We start from the raw sequence: 21,997 nt of genomic DNA on the forward strand, positions 1-21,997 counted from the left end.
CTACCTTTTGACCACACTTCTTTTCCATCAACAGAGACTCCCACAACTATTCCAGGAGCTCCTGATTCATCCTGCAAAGAAAAGGATAATTTCCTCTGTTATTAGAGCCACACATTCCTCCAGGGTTCTTGCTTACACAGCTCCTAGGTTGTCTCTTCATTTGTTGAAGAACTGTATTTCTGCACTTTCATAAGAAGAGTTTACTTATGACAAGTAGGGAGCAAATCAGGACTGGAAGGTTAAAGGTAATCACAAACACTTCACCAATTCAGAGACTTAAAAGTGGCCTATATAAGATGAGTTGGTGGCCACAGTTCTGGGGACCACAGCAGAAGCATTCCAGTAGCACGGATGTCAGATTCCTATGGATCTATGCAAACTGTTGCAGGCCCTTTGTGCAGAGGAGGAGCAGCATACAGAAGATGACTACAATTTCCCAGACAAGATTTTTTTTAAATCTGCGTGACCAAGTGGGTGAAATGTATTATTTCATAGAGAAAGCTCTAGAGCCATAAACTGGTTATGCTGTCCAAATAGTTATTACCTATGTGGACTTTCCATATACCACTGAAAAAAAAAGATGATTATATTCATTTCAGTGTGTCACTCCAGAAGATATTTAATCTCTATTCTCTACAGCTAGTGTGCACTAGATGGTACCCGAAACTGTCATTCCCTTTCTGTTCAAATGGCACTGCTTAGCCACAAAACACTATATCAAAAGGCATTTACTTCTCTCTCGGTGTACAAATTAGAACCAGAATTTGTTCCTCAGAGATAAACCAGAACTTATTCAAATAATATCCTCAGGTTGCAGAAGAGCTCTAAAAATAGACACAACACTTTTCTAATGGATAAGTAGTTCAGAATGTGCTTTAGAGTTTAAGTCCTGGGGTCATCACCAGCAAAATCCTATCTACACAGGAAAATACAAATTGGCATATTAGGTCAGAGCAAAGTTCCATCAAGTCCAGTGTCCTGTTTCCAACAGTGTGCCGTCCAGGTCACAAGTAACTGACAGAATCCCCAAACGTATAATTATTCCATGCTGCATACCTCCAATAATAAGCAGTGGCTTTTCCCCAACTCTATCTTAGTAATAGTTTATGGATTCTTCCTCCATGTGATTTCATTTATCAAACATTATTTGTTGAAAAGATCATGATGTGTGCTACTATTAGAATTGATGGCCTTAAACAAACCAAAAACTGAACTACATAAAAGCTGAACACAAAGAATAACTCCTAACTCGTGCCTATGTCTTGCACTGAGCAAAAATAAACAGAAGTTGTTGGCAGTTTGGTCTACGTTCTTTGTAAAGGTAAAACCATGCATAACAAGGAACATGGTCCAGAGAGTAGAGAGGAAAGTGGAGAGAATCTAAACCTTTTTAGTGAAAAAAGTTTCAGCTCCAGTCTTTAAAGAAGTTGAACCATCTTCCTGCTGTAGCTTAAGTGGTGGCTGGGCCACACATCTTTAAATAGTCCCGTTATGATAGAGCTTGGGTGGAATTAAATCAGCGTTTTTCAACCAGTGTGCCAAGAGAATCCCCTTGAGATACCAAGTCATACACATACGGCTGTCCTCACACGCCAGGCACCCCTCTTCTTGTACATTCAAGGACCAGTCCCCTCCCCATGGTCTGCCATTTCTCCCACTCTCTCTGGTCCAGCATACACCGCTGTTTTCTCCATCCACAATCTGGCACCTCTCCCCTCAATCTCAAACCGCCCCCCCCCCATCCTACCTTCAAACTCATATACAAAGTCCCCCGTAGTTTTCCTTCTCTAGCACCCACCCTCTCTAATACAACTTCTCTCCCTTAACTGCATCCCACCTTGCCAGAAAAAGCAGGAAATTGCATCATAAGAGAGGTAGGATGCTGGAGAAGAGAAGAGAAGCTGCGGGGTCTGTTGTGGGTGACCTGAAAGACAAGATGGAAAGTGGGATACGGGGGAGGGTGAGAATGAGGGAGAGATACTGGACAGGGGCTGGGGAACTGTTAGAATGAGGGAGAGCAGTTCTGCATGGGGCAAGGAGGGAGAACGGTATGCATCGGGGGAGGGGCAAGAAGGGAGAGTGGTGCTGTTATGAAGTGGTCAAGGTCAGGGAGAGCGGTTCTGCATGAGGGGCAAGGAGGGAGAGAGGTGCTGGACAGGGAGGTCAGGTTAGGGAAGAAAGAGATCCAATGAGGTGGGTGAGGAAGCGAGGGGGTACGGAGAGGGAATGAAATGCTGGACTTGGGGGGGGGGGGGGAGGAGAAAGGTGCCAGAACAAGGAGGAGAGACAATACCACAGAGGAAAATGAGTAAAATCTTGCAACATAAAAGGAAGGGAACGAAAGAGGGAAGACATTCATGCTGCACATAAAAAGAAAACACGATAGATATGAGAAGGCAGAGAAATTGAAGACAGCTGAATGTGAAAGATCACTGTCAAACAGACATAGGGCTGGTGAGAAAAAAATAGCACATAGAAAGGAGGCCCTGGAAACAGAGCACAGATAGAGGAAAGCAGAACCAAAGATTGGATAAGATCACTGGACTACAAAGGTAGGAAAAATGATTTTATTTTCAGTTTAGTGATTGAATTTTGTCGGTGTTGAGAATTTACATCTGTCGGCTTTATTTTGCACTGTACAGGAGGACATGCGTTGCTTTCTATTTCTCTGGTGTTGCACAACATGCAGAGTCCAGTATCTCTGCTTTCAGTTTTTTTTGTCTGCATGGTTTTTTTTGCAATTCCTTATTTTGCATCAGGTAAAAGTCATGTTCTGCATCTGCAACTGAGGTGAAGGATTCTGCTGGCATGTAGTGTGTGTAGGAATCTGTAACACTCCATCTTGTTCCAATTTCCAAGTAGTAGGTATATTGGTGCGATAATGTAACATAGTAACATAGTAGATGACGGCAGAAAAAGACCTGCATGGTCCATCCAGTCTGCCCAAGACAAACTCATATGTGTATACCTTACCTTGAATTTGTACCTGTCCTTTTCAGGGCACAGACCATATAAGTCTGCCCAGCAGTATTTCCCGCCTCCCAACCACCAGTCCCGCCTCCCATCACCGGCTCTGGTACAGACCGTATAAGTCTGCCCTCCCCTATCCTCGCCTCCCAACCACCACCCCCTCTTCCCCCCAACTGTTCCGCACCCCAATTTCAGCTAAGCTTCTGAGGATCCATTCCTTCTGCACAGGATTCCTCTATGCATATCCCACGCATGTTTGAACTCCGTTACCGTTTTCATCTCCACCACCTCCTGCGGGAGGGCATTCCAAGCGTCCACCACCCTCTCCGTGAAAAAATACTTCCTGATATCTTTCCTGAGTCTGCCCCCCTTCAATCTCATTTCATGTCCTCTCGTTCTACCGCCTTCCCATCTCCGGAAAAGATTCGTTTGCGGATTAATACCTTTCAAATATTTGAACGTCTGTATCATATCACCCCTGTTCCTCCTTTCCTCCAGGGTGTACATGTTCAGGTCAGCAAGCCTCTCTTCGTACGTCTTGGAACGTAAATCCCATACCATCCTCGTAGCTTTTCTTTGCACCGCTTCCATTTTTTTTAACATCCTTCGCAAGATACGGCCTCCAAAACTGAACACAATACTCCAGGTGGGGCCTCACCAACGTCTTATACAGGGGCATTAAAACCTCCTTTCTTCTGGTGGTCACTCCTCTCTCTATACAGCCTAGCAATCTTCTAGCTACTGCCACCGCCTTGTCGCCTTCAGGTCCTCAGATACTATCACCCCAAGATCCCTCTCCCCGTCCGTGCCTATCAGACTCTCCCCGCCTAACACATACGTCTCCCTTGGATTTCTACTCCCTAAGTGCATAACTTTGCATTTCTTCGCATTGAATTTTAATTGCCAAACGTTAGACCATTTTTCTAGCTTCTTCAGATCTTTTTTCATGTTTTCCACACCCTCCGGGGTGTCCACTCTGTTGGAAATCTTGGTGTCATCCGCAAAAAGGCAAACTTTACCTTGTAACCCTTCGGCAATGTCACTCACAAATATATTGAACAGAATGGGCCCCAGCACCGATCCCTGAGGCACTCCACTACTCACCTTTCCCTCCTCCGAGCGAACTCAATTTACCACCACCCTCTGGCGTCTGTCCGTCAACCAGTTCCTAATCCAGTTCACCACTTCGGGTCCTATCTTCAGGCCGTCTAGTTTATTTAAGAGCCTCCTGTGGGGAACCGTGTCGAAAGCCTTGCTGAAATCTAAGTAGATGACGTCCATAGCACGTCCTTGATTTAATTCTCCTGTCACCCAGTCAAAGAATTCAATGAGATTCGTTTGGCACGATTTCCCTTTGGTGAAACCATGTTGTCTCGGATCTTGCAACTTATTGGCTTCCAGGAAATTCACTATCCTTTCCTTCAGCATGGCTTCCATTACTTTTCCAATAACCAAAGTGAGGCTTACCGGCCTGTAGTTTCCAGCTTCTTCCCTATCCCCACTTTTGTGAAGAGGGACCACCTCCGCCGTTCTCCAATCCCTCGGAACCTCTCCCGTCTCCAAGGATTTATTAAACAAATCTTTAAGGGGACCCGCCAGGACCTCTCTGAGCTCCCTCAATATTCTGGGGTGGATCCCGTCCAGTCCCATGGCTTTGTCCACCTTTAGCTTTCCAAGTTGTTGATACACACTCTCTTCCATGAACGGTGCTATATCCATTCCATTCTCAGGTGTACTTTTGCCAGTCCCTCGTGGTCCTTCTCCAGGATTTTCTTCAGTGAAAACCGAACAAAAGTAGCTATTTAGTAAATTGGCTTTTTCTTCATCATTATCTACATAGCGGTTCGCTGTATCTTTTAGTCTCACAATTCCCTTTTTAGTCCTTCTTCTTTCACTAATATACCTGAAGAAATTTTTGTCGCCCCTCCTTACATTTCTAGCCATTTGTTCTTCCGCTTGCGCCTTCGCCAGACGTACCTCTCTCTTGGCTTCTTTCAGTTTCATCCGGTATTCCTCCCCATGTTCCTCTTCTTGAGATTTTCTATATTTCTGGAACGCCAACTCTTTAGCCTTTATTTTCTCAGCCACTTGCTTGGAGAACCATATCGGTTTCCTTTTCCTCTTGCTTTTATTTACTCTCCTTACATAAAGGTCTGTGGCCCTATTTATTGCTTCTTTCAGCCTGGACCACTGCCCTTCCACTTCCTGTTCGTCCTCCCAGCCCATCATCTCCTTCCTCAGGTATTCCCCCAGTAGCATAATTAAATTACTACTTCTAAAGGTTACAGGTACGGGTGGGGATAGAGGAGATTACTTGTGGGGATGGGTACAGATGGAATGGATCTTAGCTGGGATGGGTGGGTATGAGTTAGATGTGCCTTGACAATTTTTGCACCTTGTAAGTATGCCGTGAGATGAAAAAGGTTGAAAATCACTGAATTAAATAATAAAAGATTACTATTAAAAATAAGTTAGCCAGGTTAGGACACTTTGGTCTGATCTTCTACACTAGGCCTAAAAGGGAAATATTAAAAAGGACTTTTTGAAGTTCTTCCATCAAACTTCTACAAGAAAAAACAACTGATGTCAAAAGCCAGAAGTGGCATCTATAATAATCTTCTATAAGCCTAGGATATTAATTGGCAAAGTGGCAATGGTCACAAAACGATCAGGGATATGCATGCAAGAACCCTGTTACCAAGCACTTTTCCAATGTGAGGTCCCTCTCCCCCCCATTGGCATATACTTCACAGTAAATGATAATAAATGTGTTAGTCTATGGGCCATAACCCTATACAATAAATACATTTCTGAGACCTGGCTATACATGTTAGGGGTTGAAGGGTTTTTTAATTGGGGGGGGGGGGGGGGGAAGCTGGTGCTTATGTTAGGCGTTATGATTGGGGGTTTTTTAAACTAAAGACCAGGCTGAATATAAAGATATCATAAGCCTAAAAGTGAATTCATAGTAATAATTAGCTTGTGTATTAGACTTTACAAAGTATATCATTTAAATATTTTTTTGAAAACCTCAGCAAGATGGAAAATTTCTTTTACTCCATCTATGATCACTCTCCAAAATCGTCACTGGTATTCTATGTTGTCTTAGATGCTTGTTTTTTCCTCTGTTTTTGTGTATACAGGGCCAGATTCTATATATGGCACCTAAAAAAATCCACATGATAAACATTTCCACCTAAGCGTATTCTACAAGCCACGTCTAGATTCAGGCATGGTATATAGAATATGCTTAGTTGGTATTCCAGCTCCTAAAATTACATGCATCCATTTACACCAACGAAAATGTGGCATAAATCCCTGTGCATACATTTATGAACACTAGGTCATATTCTATAACTAGGAATGTAAATTTTGGAATTCCCATGAAATGCCTGCTGTACACTGCTTTGGGTGAATCTCTTCATACAGGCGGTTAATAAATCCCAATAAAATAAAATAAAATAAATAAATAAAATTTTAGAACAGCACATTAGTTTCAAACTTCTCATGATCACGTTCAAGGCTTTTAGGACTGGCCTGCCAGTTTCTCTCTCCTCTCTCACTATTCCGTACTTCACTCACTAAATCACCATAGACTTGTCCTTCCAGACCCTAAATATGCCACTCTCACATCTACCAGACATCAAGCATTCTTTTTGCAGCCTCAGCTTTGTGGAACTCTTTACCCCTCTCTATTCACTGTGAACGATCCCTGAAGAAATTCAAGACTTTGGTTAAAACATGACTCTTCCAACAAGTCTTTCCTTCTACTACTACTACTACTATTTAACACTCCATTAGACTAGGTGTAGTGTCAGTCTTCGCAGTTTGAGTAGCCCTACCCCTTTTGGTTCCCATTTTTTTCTCTTCTTCCACTTGTCATTGTAATGTTGGTTCCTATTTGTAACATGTGCATGGTCTCTCTTGCTCTTTCCTATCCACCATTGTAGTTCCTTTCCTTACTTTGATTACTGTTGTTTTTTATGAGTATTGTACACCGCTTTGAACTGCTCATTAGCAAAAGCAGTATAGCAAGTATAAATAAATTTTAAAAAATAAATAAGGGAAACCAAGCATATATCAATAATTGAACTGTTTGTAAGAACAGGTCAATAGCCGTCCAAAGTTGTTTTAAAGCAATTAAATTGGAATGCTTTTCAGAAGCATGGGAGTTCGTAATGCTTATAGAGGCACACTATATTCCACCAAAAGATATAGTTCAAAAATCTGGCTCACTTCCAATTTTTAAGAACATTTGGATGCTGGTGGCTAGCAGAATACCTATTAGTTTTGGTTTGAAGTCAAAGGAGTCAACCCAGAGGTGCTGACAGTGAAGCACTATAATGTCATAGAGGGGCATGTAGAGGTGTCAGTATCAGAACAAGAAGACTGGAGGCAGAATGCTCCATATTTAGTTAGTGAGGCCAGGTGATAGAGTAATGATCAGGTATATAAAGGCCTCTAGAACAAATGGTGATTTGTTCTAGAGGCCTTTAATTTACATAAAGCAATACAAGATTTGTTTTATTTTGCCAAATGAATTCAGTGAATTTTCCATCAATCCATTTGTAAACGGATTTAGGGCACAAAGATGGCAACATAGACAACATGGCAGGTAGTTAGCATGCAAATTAGTGTGTGCTGTTAGCATAGTAACTATTATATGCTGGTATGACAGCATATGCTAATTCTCAAGCTAACTACATGCTAAATTCAATGCTGAGAATGAAACTGCACAACAACATCTTAATTTCCCAGTGAACAACAATTAGAGGAATGATTCAGACCTAACTTGCCCGGGTACAATTTTCTATGCTACAGTCAGTCTTGTAAAGCAACACTGACTGCGGAATTTAAATATCAGGGGGATAGTGTCCAATTATGCATTTTTGCAGGATTTTCTAGGAAGGATGCTCTTAGGAGGGAGCCTAGGGGGTCAGAGAGTTAAGAGGGGCATAAAGGTGAATGTTTGTATATTTTTGATACAGTTTCACGATAGTTCTATTATTAGGCTTCAATGTACTTTTTTCAAGTTTACCTCATTTATTGTATTTAGTTTATTCTTGGTTATTTTACTATTGTTATGCTGTTAACAAAATTGTAAGTTTTATGTTAAACTGTACCTGCTGTACACTGCCTTGGGTGAATCTCTTCATAAAGGTGGTTAATAAATCCCAATAAATTAAATAAATAAATAAAAATATAAGTAATTCTAGGTATGTGTCATTTTGATGGTGGAAATCCTTCCCCACAAAGTTTAAAGGTGACCATTTCGTTAGATCTCAGGTAATTATGTCTTTAATTCTGGATATATTGAGGATCTGCTCAGGGTCTTTATAGATGAGAATACCTAAATATTAGAAAACATGGTGAGCCCATGTAAACTTCATGTGTTGGAAATCAGGAAGAGAGAAAGAGTTGTTTAGGAGAATGATCTCCGATTTATCCCAGTTTACTTTACAACCAGAAAATTGAGTATATGGAGCCCAATTCAAAGAAAGCAGGAAGGGATACTTGTGGGTTTGTGACAAATAAAAGAACATCTGCATAAGCAGCTAATTTAATTTGACACATTTTGGTTTGAATACCATGTATTGAAGGAGACTGATGGATAGCAGAAAGGTAAAATTATGTATAATCATACCTGATAATTTTCTTTCCATTAATCATAGCTGATCAATCCATAGACTGGTGGGTTGTGTCCATCTACCAGCAGGTGGAGATAGAGAGCAAACTTTTGCCTCCCTATATGTGGTCATGTGCTGCCGGAAACTCCTCAGTATGTCGATATCAAAGCTCCATCCGCAGGACTCAGCACTTAGAGAATTACACCCACGAAGGGACACTCTGCCCAGCTCACCACCGCCGAAACGGGGGAGGGGAATTAACCCAGCTCATCCCCACACAAGTGGGGGAGGGGAATCCGTCCAGCTCATCCCCGCGGAGCGGGGGAGGGACACCACACCCGCCGATGCGGGGGGATCTGGCTTATCCTGCAACCGCAACCGCGGGAGGAGCTGACTGACCCTAACACCGCCGAAGCGGGAGGGGTACAAAGCTGCCCTACAGCCGCACGAAGCGGGAGGGAGTGCCGGCAGAATTTTAAGTCTCAATCCAGCCCCGTATAACGGAGGGGAGAGGAATGCAGCAGCTCACTGTAACACAAACTCGTCTTAACTCTTGAAGAATCCAAGTGAAAAAACTTGAACACGAAGTCTTTCTGAAGTAACTGAAGACTAAACTTGAACCTGAAATGCAACCAGAATAAAAAACAGTACAGATATCTGGGAGGGGCTATGGATTGATCAGCTATGATTAATGGAAAGAAAATTATCAGGTATGATTATACATAATTTTACCTTCCATATCATCAAGCTGATCAATCCATAGACTGGTGGGATGTACCGAAGCAGTACTCACCCAGGGCGGGACATAGAAATCCCTGACCTCAACACTGAAGCTCCAAACCGGGCCTCCGCCCGTGCAGCCACAGTCAAACGGTAATGCTTGGAGAATGTATGAGCCGAAGCCCAAGTTGCCGCCTTGCATATCTCTTCCAAGGAGACGGATCCGGCCTCTGCCATCGAGGTCGCCTGAGCTCTCGTGGAGTGAGCCTTCAGCTGGATAGGCGGCACCTTCCCTGCGGCCACATAAGCCGCTGCAATGGCTTCCTTGACCCATCTTGCCACTGTAGGCTTAGCAGCCTGCAGACCCTTACGAGGACCTGCAAACAGGACAAACAGATGATCCGATTTCCGGAAATCATTGGTTACTTCCAAGTATCTGATGATGACTCGTCTCACATCCAGATATTTAAGAGCAGAGTACTCCTCTGGGTAGTCCTCCCTACGAAAGGAAGGGAGACATAGCTGCTGATTCACATGGAAGCGAGAAACAATCTTGGGCAGGAAGGAAGGCACTGTGCGAATAGTCACTCCTGCCTCAGTGAACTGTAGAAAAGGCTCTCGACATGAGAGCGCCTGGAGCTCGGAAACTCTTCTGGCTGAAGTGATAGCCACCAAAAAGACTGCTTTCAACGTCAGGTCTTTCAGAGATGCCCTTGACAAGGGTTCAAACGGCGGCTTTTGCAATGCTCTTAGCACCAGGTTGAGATTCCACGCAGGCACCACTGAGTGCAGAGGAGGGCGCAGGTGATTAACCCCCTTGAGAAAGCGCACCACATCTGGCTGCGAAGCCAGGGAAGCACCCTTCAGGCGGCCCCTGAAGCAAGCCAGAGCCGCTACCTGGACCTTAAGGGAACTGAGCGACAGGCCTTTGTCCAGACCTTCTTGCAGGAACGCCAACACTGAAGAAATTGGAGCAGTGAAAGGAGAAAGAGAGCCTGCTTCACACCACGCTGCAAAGATACGCCAAACCCTGGCGTAAGCAGTAGAAGTAGAGCGTTTCCTCGCTCTCAGCATAGTGGCGATGACCTTGTCCGAGAAGCCCTTCTTCCTCAGACGCTGCCGCTCAATAGCCAAGCCGTAAGACCAAAGGGGGAGGGATCCTCCATCACCACGGGACCCTGATGTAACAGGCCCCGCTCCACTGGCAACCGCAGAGGATCGTCGACTGAGAGCCTGATCAAGTCCGCATACCAGGGACGCCTGGGCCAATCCGGACCCACCAGGATTATCCTGCCGGGATGCTTTGCCACCCGGTCTAGTACCCTGCCCAACATGGGCCAGGGCGGGAACACATAGAGAAGCTCTTGTGTCGGCCATTGTTGGAGAAGAGCATCTACTCCCAGGGATCGAGGGTCCCGTCCTCTGCTGAAGAAGCGCGGCACTTGGCAATTGGCCGATGACGCCATCAGATCTAGGCTCGGCTGGCCCCAGCGCTTCGTGATGTCCAAGAACGCCTGAGCAGATAGCTGCCACTCTCCGGGCTCCAAGGTATGGCGACTGAGAAAGTCCGCCTTGACATTCATGACTCCGGCAATGTGGGCCGCTGACAGCTGTTCCAGGTTCGCTTCCGCCCACTGGCATAGACTCATAGCTTCCTTGGCTAGAGGGGCGCTCTTGGTACCTCCCTGGCGGTTGACATAGGCCACAGCCGTGGCATTGTCCGACAGGACCCGTACAGGCTTCAACACCAGTACCGGGATGAACTCCAAAAGCGCCAACCGAATGGCTCTGAGTTCCAGGAGGTTGATAGACCACTTTGCCTCTGCAGGAGACCAGAGCCCCTGCGCTGTCCTTCCCAAGCAGTGGGCTCCCCAGCCCGATAACGAGGCGTCCGTCGTGACGACAATCCACTCTGGGGACACCAGAGGCATTCCCGCAGACAACTTGTCTGTCTGCATCCACCAGCTCAGCGCCTTGCGCACTGCTGGATCCAAGGGAAGACGCACCGCATAATCCTCCGACATCGGAGTCCAGCGCTGCAGCAGAGAGTGTTGTAGTGGTCTCATATGAGCCCTGGCCCAGGGCACTACTTCCATCGTGGCCGTCATAGAGCCCAACAGCTGCACATAGTCCCAAGCCCGAAGAGGAGAGGCTACTAGGAACTGGTCCACCTGAGCCTGAAGCTTGACAATCCGATTGTCTGGCAGGAACACTCTGCCCACTTGGGTGTCGAATCGAACTCCCAGATACTCCAGGGACTGAGTCGGGCGCAGCTGGCTCTTCTCCCAGTTGATGATCCATCCCAGGGAGCTCAAAAGAGCAACTACCCGGTCCACAGCTTTGCCGCACTCTGCATAAGAGGGGGCTCGGATCAACCAGTCGTCCAGATAAGGATGGACTTGTACTCCTTCCTTTCGCAGGAAGGCCGCTATGACCACCATTACCTTGGAAAAGGTCCGCGGAGCAGTAGCCAACCCGAACGGGAGGGCTCTGAACTGGAAGTGTCGGCCCAGGACTGCAAAACGCAGAAAGCGTTGATGAGGAGGCCAGATGGGAATATGCAGGTACGCTTCCTTGATGTCCAAGGATGCCAGGTACTCCCCTGCCTTCACTGCCGCTATAACAGAGCGGAGAGTCTCCATGCGAAAGTGCCGCACTTTCAAGGCCCGATTGACCCCTTTGAGGTCGAGGATAGGCCGGACAGAACCTCCTTTCTTTGGTACCACAAAGTAAATGGAGTAACGCCCCTTGCCAAGCTGACTTTCTGGCACCGGAACGACCGCACCCAGGCGGATCAGATTGTCCAAAGTCTGCTGCACTGCCACAGCTTTGACCGGAGACTTGCAGGGAGAGAGTACAAACCCGTCTCTTAAGGGTCGGCAGAACTCTAGCTTGTAGCCGTCTCTGATGACTTCCAGCACCCAAGCGTCTGAAGTTATTGTGGTCCACTCGCCCAGAAACGAGGACAGCCGTCCTCCAATCTGCACTGGGGCGTGGACCAATACCCCGTCATTGGGTACGAGACCCTGGGGGAGGACCGGAGGGAGCACCTCCGGGACGGCGGTCTCTGCGAAAGGAATGCTGCTTGGGGGAGAAATTCCTCTTAAAGGAAGAGGGGGCAGAAGCACCCGACCTGCCCGGGCGGTACCGACGGGCTTCCTGAAACCGTCCTCTGGAGGTACCGGGACGAGCACTAGCCCGAGCCCTGACCTCCGGTAACTTCTTGCCCTTAGACGTGCCGAGATCAGACACGATTTTGTCCAGCTCGACCCCAAAGAGCAGCTTGCCTTTAAAAGGCAATCTAGCCAGGCGGGATTTTGAGGCGTGGTCAGCAGACCAATGTTTCAGCCAAAGCCACCGCCGCGCAGAGACAGTCTGAGCCATGCCTTTAGCTGAGGCTCTCAAGACATCATACAGCAAGTCTGCCAAATAGGCTAAGCCCGATTCCAGGGCTGGCCAATCATTCCTCAAGAAATGATCCGAGGGGGAAGCCCGCTGCACCATAGTCAGGCACGCCCTGGCCACATAGGAGCCGCAAACTGAGGCCTGCAAATGTAACGACCTGGTGTCTCAGTGAGTAGCTGCAATAGACGCTTAAATAAACGTCGAAATAAACGCCTTTAAGGCCGTTCAAAATTTTTTTTTTTTTTTTTTAACGGAGCCAGCGGGAGGGGGGAGAAAAGGAGGGACCTGGCACCACCAGGTTTGCACTTGCTCAAAAGAGCCCTCAACCCCAGGCACTCAACAAAACCTAAAAATTAGGCTTGGAGGCCTAGCCAGAGCTGCTGCTGTGTGTGACCACCACCTGCTGAGATAGAGAACATACTGGGGAGTTTCCGGCAGCACATGACCACATATAGGGAGGCAAAAGTTTGCTCTCTATCTCCACCTGCTGGTAGATGGACACAACCCACCAGTCTATGGATTGATCAGCTTGATGATATGGAAGTAGGGGTTCTAAGGCTAGGCTCAACAAAAAGGGTGAAAGAGGGCAACCTTGACAGGTGCCACATTGTAAAGGAATATCGTTTGAGAGAATTTCATTAACAGGAACTTTAGAAATCAGGTTCCAATACAAACATGATCAAAGCCAAACCATTCCTGAGCCTGCAGTAGGAAGGGCCATTCAACACAATCAAAAGCTTTTTCTGCAACTAAAGTTAGTCCCACTACAGACTGAAATGCCCCAAAGGATACTGTGAAATTGTCTAAAATTGTCTCTGATGTATCTGTTTTTCATGAATCCTACTTGGTCAGTGAGTATTAGTTGAGAAATAATTAATTTGGTTTAGTCTTTCAGTTAAAAGTTTTGCTAAAATTTTGTAATCTAAATTTAAGAGCGAGATGGGTCTATAATTTTGAACTTTGTAAGGGTCTCTGCCCAGTTTAGGAATAATTATGATAGAAGCTTAATGAACAGGATGGGTTCTAACATAATTAAAATAAGTTAGCAAGTATGGAGCCAATAATGAACTAAACCTTTTAGCCATTGGGACTAGGTGCTTTATTGTATGCCAAACAGGAAATGTCAGACAGCAACTCTTGAATAGAAGTCTAAGGTTTGGGTTTTTTTTGCGCAGTGGGGGAAAGAGTTTAAAAAGCTGGAGATATCCTCAACGAATCTGTGAGACTGTAGTTCCAGAGAGTCTAGGCAGGCTTGAACATCAATAAATTGTGCCTTTTCAGATTCAATCTCGTTGCAGAACGCTTTAGTGGCTTCAACTTGCTCCGTCATTATCTGTTTAAATGAGTGCATTTCTTTAAGAAGTAAATCAAATTGCAACTCAGATATTTTTGTTGCCATTTTCTCTGGCGTGGATGGCTATGGTTTAGGCCACTTCCCACTTGGAGAGGGTAAAGTAGCCAGATCTTGCTTGCTGTTATTACCAGAAGCCATCAAGATAGTTAGAAAACAATGAGCCAAAAGTTGTTGTGACATTAATCAAGAAAAGAAACAATTTTCTGTTATAAAATGGCTCTGTTGATCACAGCCTACTCCTTGATACGCTGTCCTCACTTGGATTTCAGGGCTCTGTTCTTTCCTGGTTTTCTTCTTATCTCTCCCAGCGTAACTTTAGTGTATACTCTAGTGGATCCTCCTCTACTTCTCTCCCACTGTCAGTTGGTGTACCTCAGGGATCTGTCCTGGTACCTCTTCTTTTCTCCATCTATACTTCTTCCCTTGGTACTCTGATCTCATCCCATGGTTTTCAGTATCATCTTTATTTTTGAATCACAGCATCGAGCACTTTCAATAATATAAAATGTTCCTGTCCACGAGGTCCCTCAGGCGTATCAAACAGTACCTACCATTTGCCCTATTCAGGACACTAATCCATTCCCTCGTCTTGAGCCATTTTGACTACTGCAATGGAATTTACACCGGTTGTAAGGAGCATGCCCTCAAGAAACTTCAGACAACGATTTGCGGCAGCAACGCCCCTTCCTGAAAAGCTCCACTGGCTCCCGATCAAAGAGCGGATTGAATTCAAAGTCTGTGCTCTTACTCACAAGATTATTTATGGGGACGCTCCAGCCTACATGTTCAGCCTGGTCGACCTCCCACCCAGAAATTCTGTGCAGTCGTCCCACACCTATCTCAATCTCCACTTTCCTAACTGCAGAAACTTAAGATACAAGTTGCTCTTTGCTCTTCATTTTGCTTCCAGTGTCCCCGTTATTGGAATGCTCTGCCATCAGCGTTAAAAGAGACTACTGATCACAGTCTATTCAAGAAATCCCTGAAGACCTACCTATGTGCTCAATCATTCTCCTCAGCTGCTTGATCTTCTGCATCTCCGCCTTCCTTTCCCCTGCTATTTTCCCTCCCTTCCCCTCATCTACTTTATCCTCTGCTTTGCACTACTGCTATTATGTTGTACTTTTCTCCTAACATTGTACGCCACATAGAGCCTGCCTTGGTGGGAATATGCGGGATATAAATGTTCACAATAAATAAATAAATAAATAAAAGAAGGAGAGTTAAGTGAATCCCCATGATAGAAGCTTAGCAACGGTTTTAATTATATCCGTTGCAAGCCTGGGACTTTCAGTCCGTCAGGTTTCTGAGAGATTCTCTCCTTTCTAAAAATACATTAGTGATCTAGCCTGAACTAGTAGTATATATTTGATTTGTATTTGATTTACCTTAATAATACACTAGTTATACTGCACTCCTTTTTTGTAATGCTTCTCATCTTTCCCCCTAAACCAATCTCTCCTCCTCCCCCATTCTCTATTTCTGTGGATAACACTCTCATCCTTCCTGTCTCATCAGCTCGTAACCTTGGGGTCATCTTCGACTCCTCCCTCTCCTTCTCTGCACATATTCAACAGACTGCTAAAACCTGTCGTTTCTTTCTCTATAATATCAGCAAAATTCGCCCTTTCCTTTCTGAGCACACTACCAGAACCCTAATCCACACTTTTATCACCTCTCGCTTAAAGTACTGCAACTTGCTTCTCACAGGTCTCCCACTTAGCCATCTCTCTCCTCTTCAAGCTGTTCAAAATTCTGCTGCACGACTAATATTCCGCCAGTGTCGTTATGCTCATATTAGCCCTCTCCTCAAGTCACACTGGCTGCCTATCCGTTTCCACATACAGTTCAAACTCCTCTTATTGACCTATAAGTGCATTCACTCTGCAGCTCCTCAGTACCTCTCCAGTCTCATCTCTCCCTACATTCCTCCCCGGGAACTCCGTTGACCAGGCAAATCTCTCTTATCTGCACCCTTCTCCTCCACTGCTAATTCCAGACTCCATTCCTTTTATCTTGCTGCACCATATGCCTGGAATAGACTTTCTGAGCTGGTACGTCAAGCTCCATCTCTGGCCGTCTTCAAATATGCTAAAAGCCCACCTTTTTGATGCTGCTTTTAACGCCTAACCCTTATTCACTTGTTCAGAACCCTTATTTTATCATCCTCACTTTAATATTCTCTTATCTCTTGTTTGTCTGTCCTAATTAGATTGTAAGCTCTGTCGAGCAGAGACTGTCTCTTCATGGTCAAGTGTACAGCGCTGCGTACTTCTAGTAGCGCTTTAGAAATGATAAGCAGTAGTAGTAGTAGAGCGAGGGTGTTTAGTGGAGTGCCTTCAAGGCTCAGGATTCCTTCCTGCTCCTTGGAAGCGCTTACCTATCCCACCCTCCCCTCTTGTTCTTCTAATTGGCTTGTGGTTCATTTTGGTTCTCAGTTTATGCAGAGGTTGCTTTCTTGCAGCTTGGGGAGAGGGACACCCGAGCTAGGTGTATTTAAAAGGAGGTCCTTTTGGACAGGACCTTTAATATTCACCAGGAAGTGACTATTAGGCCTAAGCTCCTGAATGAAGGCCTGGATGTCCAGACTTGTTTTTAACTCTAGCTGTTATGGTGGAGTATTGGCTTTCTGATGCTATTTTGATTGTTTGTTCATGGGCACCTAGCTGCTGATGGCATGCAGTCCATTCTTGGTTTTGTTAAATAAATTGTTTTTCATTGTTTGCTTTAGTTATATATGTTCCTCACCAATCAACAAAGCTGTGGCCTGCTTTGGTTGTTTTATAAAATATATAAAGTTATTCAGGTTTTGTGCTAAGTTTGTTTTTACATTATGGGCAAGGGACCTGAGGGGGGATAAAGTGTCTACCATCCTCCATTAAAAACTATACTAAAACAAACAGCCTTCATGTGTTTACAAAATGAGTTAATGTGCATTATTAGATGCAAATGCCTTTTATTAAATCTAGCCCCAAGTCGGTAGAAAAATTATATGAACCACCTGCTTCAAATACTTTTTTAGGTTATACAGTCCACTGTGCCACTCTGAGACAAAATGACCACTTGTAACTGGGGGGGGGGGGGGGGGGGGGGGGAAGAGGGAGGGTGTGCTACTGTGTCCAGAGTTTATTCTGCAAGTCTGCAATCAGCTATTGTGGTTAAACAAATCCTGGGTCCAATGTATTAAAGCATGCTAGGTTTTGTGTACCTGACAGCTTGGTTTTAGTGCACAATTTTATGGGCACCCTATGCAAAAACAGGTTCTATGCACAAGCTGCCCATGTCATACATTTAAATCCACGCTAACAAAGCTATTAGTTGTTCAGCAGAAATGCAGAGAAGTGCACATAAGACCAAATGGCTGAGCACAAGATCCGAGGAGGCATAAAAGGTTAGGTGTGGAGGAGTAGCCTAGTGGTTAGTGCAGTGGACTTTGATCCTGAGGAACTGAGTTCGATTCCCATTGCAGCTCCTTGTGACTCTGGGCAAGTTACTTAACCCTCCACTGCCCCTGGTACAAAATAAGTACCTGAATATATGTAAACCGCATTGAATGTAGTTGCAAAAACCTCAGAAAGGCGGTATATCAAGTCCCATTTCCCTACTACAGCCAGTGTTGCAGGAGTAGCCTAACGGTTAGTGTAGTAGGCTGATATCCTAGGGAGCTGGGTTCAACTCCCAGTGCAGCCCCCTGAGCAAAAGTCACTTAACCCTCTATAGCTCCAGGTACAAAAAAACACCTTACACTGTGAGCCCACTAGGGACAGCTAAGTACCTGCATATAAGGCTCAATGCTGTTCTATAGAAAAGTGTTGAGCACCGAATTCAGTATGAGCATGACTTATGCCTGCTGAAACCTGGTGTAAATCCTGGCATACAAACTGGGCACAGATCCCCGCTATTCTGTAACACTGCATACATTTTTTTGTGAACACCCCTGACCTGCCCATGCTCCTCCCATGGCCTTGCCCCCTTCTGAGTTGCACGCAAGGGGCTTATAGGAAAGGGACTAAGGGGTAAATTCTTCTGTTTAGGAAGCTGCCTCTCATTCTCCGCAAATGTATTTTATAGTACTGGACCTCAGTAGATGCTCCCTCAGTGTGGCACTGGCGGAATCAAATCCATTTATTAGCCACTTGGGAGACAAGGGCAGCATGTGGCTCCCTGAAGAAAAAAACTGTTTCTTTCTGTATGACCTGTTTATTTACATACACTGAGTTTTAGGGGACAAAGCTTACTGTTAAGTTTGTTATAGCCTAGGGGACGGTGTTGGGGGAATTGTGTAATACTAAGAAGCATGAGTCTTTGGGGGGGGGGGGGGGTAACCATGTGAGGTATTGCTTTTATTCTCCTCCTATGGGGGGACTAGATGTATCAAGAGTACAGGCCTCGGCACTGGAGGACTTGGGATTTTGGGATAGGGGGTTGTTGGTGGGGGGGGGGGGGGGGGCTTTGATGGCTGGTTTGATTTACTGGGAGTATACCAACTTGGATTGTTTTTTCTTTGGTTTTCTATGGTTGATGTATTTACATGTTTTGTGTTACCTTTCAAGAAGTCATCAATAAAAATTGTTAAACACTTAAAAAAAAAAAAAATAGCCATGCCGCAACATGCATCAGCCCCTTACCCCCACTTGCTACCTCTTTCCCTCCCCTAAACATTTCCCTCCTATCTAGCGGCACTCACACCCCCGCTTATCCTCAAACATTAAAAAAAATAAATAAATGGTCCAGTAAGCCCCCTCCCGTCCTTTCCCCCATTTACAAACAATGTCCTGGTGGTCCAGCAGTTCACCCACCCGATACCTACTAACTGCCATCTGCAAAATGGTGGGGCCCGGTCTATCATATATGGTAGATAGGTCCCACCTAGGATGCACTGTGTAGGGCACCACCATTTTGCAGATGACCATGACTGAAGGCAGGAGCAAGTGGGCATTGCTCCTGCCTTGTATTGTTGGGGAGAGGGCTTCTGCTAGGCCACCAGGGCATATTTTTGCACATGTGCAGAGGAAGGGAAGCCCACTAGACCACCATGGCATTGGGAGAAGAGGAATAGGAGGTCATGTCAGCCATTACACCACATGAGCTGGAACCATTTGACGCACAATAACGTGCATGCAAACTCAGGGTTTGCTATTCTGTGCAAAAATATTTATATCACAAAAAAATGTGTTCACAGAATAGCATTTCAGCAGATGTGCCTGTCAATACAATTTTTTTGCAGGCAAGATAGAGCTGCCATTAGCACAGACCAGGGCTTAATTTGTAGACAAAAAAGGAAGTGGAACTGTATGGAGCAGCAACACAAAAAGAGGAACCGATAGGCCGATAATCAGAAGCAAACGCTAGAGGCTGTTAGCGCCATACTAGCACCTGTGTTTGCTACCGCCCCATGCTCAGAGCGCGGGCTCTGAACGCAATTAGCATGCAAATGCATGCTAAACCTATTCATCCCCAATGATCAGCAACCAGCGCACCAAATTATTGGCTCGCTGGCTGCGGCAAACCCTACGCCAGCTCGGAGTTGGCGTTAAGGTTTGTAGACCATTGGGGAGGAATGGGAAGCCCTGTCCAGCATGCATTTGCAAGCTAGCAGGCCCCCATTCCCCCCCCCCAATGCAGCAGCCCCCCCATAGGAACCCTGTCCTGACCCCCCCCCCCCCAGCGACAGGGGGCTGGAGGTCTGGTAGACCTCCAGTCCCCCTGACCCCCCCCCCCCCCCCGACACAGGTTTGGGGGGCTGGAGATCCGGTAGAAGCCCTTATATGGTGTGGAGCCCCACCCAGCACATCCCAGGATGCATTGAGCAGGGCACCGCCATTTTCGAGGCACCGCCGATGGAAAACGAGGGAGGCCACCTCCCTCCTCCAACTAAAGGTAGGGGGGTGGGGAAGGGCCGCTAGACCACCAGGTGGGGATTGACCCGCGGCCCACTGGGGATGCTGGGGTTAGGAGGGCTGGGGACCTCCGGATCTTGTCCCCCTGAACTTGTGTCAGGGGGGCTGGAGGCCCCCCCCCCGGATCTCCAGCCCTCCTGAGGTTGTGTCGGGGGCAAGGGTAGTTGAAGTCTGGTGGTCCCATGGACCTCCAGCCCCTGTGTTTTACAGGTCTGGGCTTTTGACAGCCCAGAAGTGCGAGAGGATTGTGCATGCTTGGGCCCAATCCTCCCGCACTTCTACTCTAATCTCAGAGAGAATAGCGTGCTTAAATTTGCATGCAGTTATCTCTGATCATAGGGTTGGTAAAGCCCTGCGCTGTTCTAGCGCTCTTTTTAGAGCGCTGTTTGGAACACTGCAGGGCTTTTGATTATCTGCCCAAGAATTAGGGAGTAAAGAGACTATCCTCTCCTGCTCCCTGCAGGCTTCCTGTCAGGTTGATACTGAAGCAGAACACCCCTGCTACGATGGAGTCTGAAAAGAAGTGGTGGACCCAGAGGCGTAGCCAGACATGATATTTTGGGTGGGCATTGGCTCTAAGTGGATGGGCACACAATTTCCCCTTACCTTGCGCTTTCTGCCTCCACCCCTGCCTCTCCACCAGCAACCCACAACAAATAAAATACCAGAGCTAGCAAGGAACCCCAAGCCCCACTGGCTGGAAGAGTTCCTCCAGCTGCCAGAACACTCAATCTCCTAGTTGCTGCAGTTGGTGACACTAAGCTGCACTGGCCTCTTCCCTCCTGCACATGCTCAGTTTTCACACATACACAAAAACTAAACTGAGTATGCACGGGTGCGCAGCTGCAATGCATGGACAGTCTGCAGCAAGTAAGGGAATGCCCTGTTCTTGCCTCTGAAAGCCCTCTTCCAGCTGGCAGGGCTTGGGGATCCCTGCCAGCCATAACAATGATGTCAGAATTTTGGGTGGGCCTGAGCCCACACTGGATGGGCCCATGCCCACTCCACTGGGTGGAACTGTGTTCCAGGCTGATCCCCCTGAAATTAAGACAAACCAACATGCTCTCCCATATTAGCGGATAATTTTTTTGCGCTGGACCTAATGTGCACAGTTGGGTTACTGCATTGGACAGTAAAACTTTTAGGGAAGCGCAGAGCTGTAACACTACTTTTCGCGGCCCTGCTGTCGTTTAATTTTTATTTATTGAAGTTTTTCTTTCATAGACAACCATCGTTTACAAAGGAAACTAGAAAACCCCAACTTCTTCTTTAGAAAAGCATTTCTTTCTGCGAGTTACATAGGGTTACAGGATGTACGGCGAGCCTCTCGCAAGTAGCACCCCCCCCCCCTCCCCCAAGCAACCTTCCGGTCTCAGTCGTTAATATCTGCCCTCACCTTAATCTTTTGCAGCAGGTCTCGGCTCTGAGCGATGGCTCTGGCGAAGGGTTGGCGTCTCTTTTCCGCCTTCTCTTCGCTCTCACATTCAGGCGTCCTGACACTAACAACCAGCCCTAGTCCTAGGCCCAGGCCAAGCAGCCACCCCCAGCGCCGCCGCTCGGAGTTCAGCGGGCCAGAGCTGCAGTGCTGGAGCCGTTCGGCCCCCCTCGGCCACCCACGGAGTGTGAGCCAGACGCGGTCCAGCCCCGGTCTCAGCAGGTGGGACATGACGCGACCGGTTACAAAGTGAGAGAGCGCGAGACTGAAGGGTTGTTGCTGGCCAACGGCAGGAATCACGAGCGCACGGGGAGCCTCAGCTCCGCCTCCTCCAAGCCCGCCACCCCTGCAGCAGGGAATGGTGGTTACTCTAAAGCACACAGGGCAGACTCAGGAAGACAATGAGCACCTGTACGTCTACGTCCTGTCACAGGTACCCGAGACCCAGGACAAGCAGCCTTCCACCCTGCTACAGGCATCTAGGGAGAACAGAGTGCAACCTTTCACCCTGCCACAGGCACTCATGACCCAGGACAAGCAGCCTTCCACCCTGCTACAGGCATCCAGGGAGAACAGAGTGCAACCT

At 46.6% G+C, this 21,997-nt stretch overlaps 1 protein-coding gene across 2 annotated transcripts in view; it reads right to left on the bottom strand.

Annotated features, from left to right (window-relative positions):
• The window catches only part of LACTB (lactamase beta), a 97,105-nt gene extending 75,444 nt beyond the window's left edge, over positions 1–21,661 (bottom strand). Inside the window, exons 1-2 of one of the 2 annotated variants that reach the window (XM_030188273.1) lie at positions 21,373–21,661; positions 5–71 (exon numbers count right to left, since the gene is read on the bottom strand). In XM_030188273.1, coding sequence (XP_030044133.1) covers positions 5–71; positions 21,373–21,642 — 337 coding nt within the window. In that variant the 5' untranslated portion in view covers positions 21,643–21,661. The remainder of the gene's footprint in view (positions 1–4; positions 72–21,372) is intronic. The other variant, XM_030188281.1, reaches the window with a different exon arrangement.
• Positions 21,662–21,997: the final 336 nt, after the last annotated feature.

The sequence above is a fragment of the Microcaecilia unicolor genome, chromosome 1 (assembly GCF_901765095.1).
Source record: "Microcaecilia unicolor chromosome 1, aMicUni1.1, whole genome shotgun sequence".
Taxonomy (NCBI): Eukaryota; Metazoa; Chordata; class Amphibia; order Gymnophiona; family Siphonopidae; genus Microcaecilia; species Microcaecilia unicolor.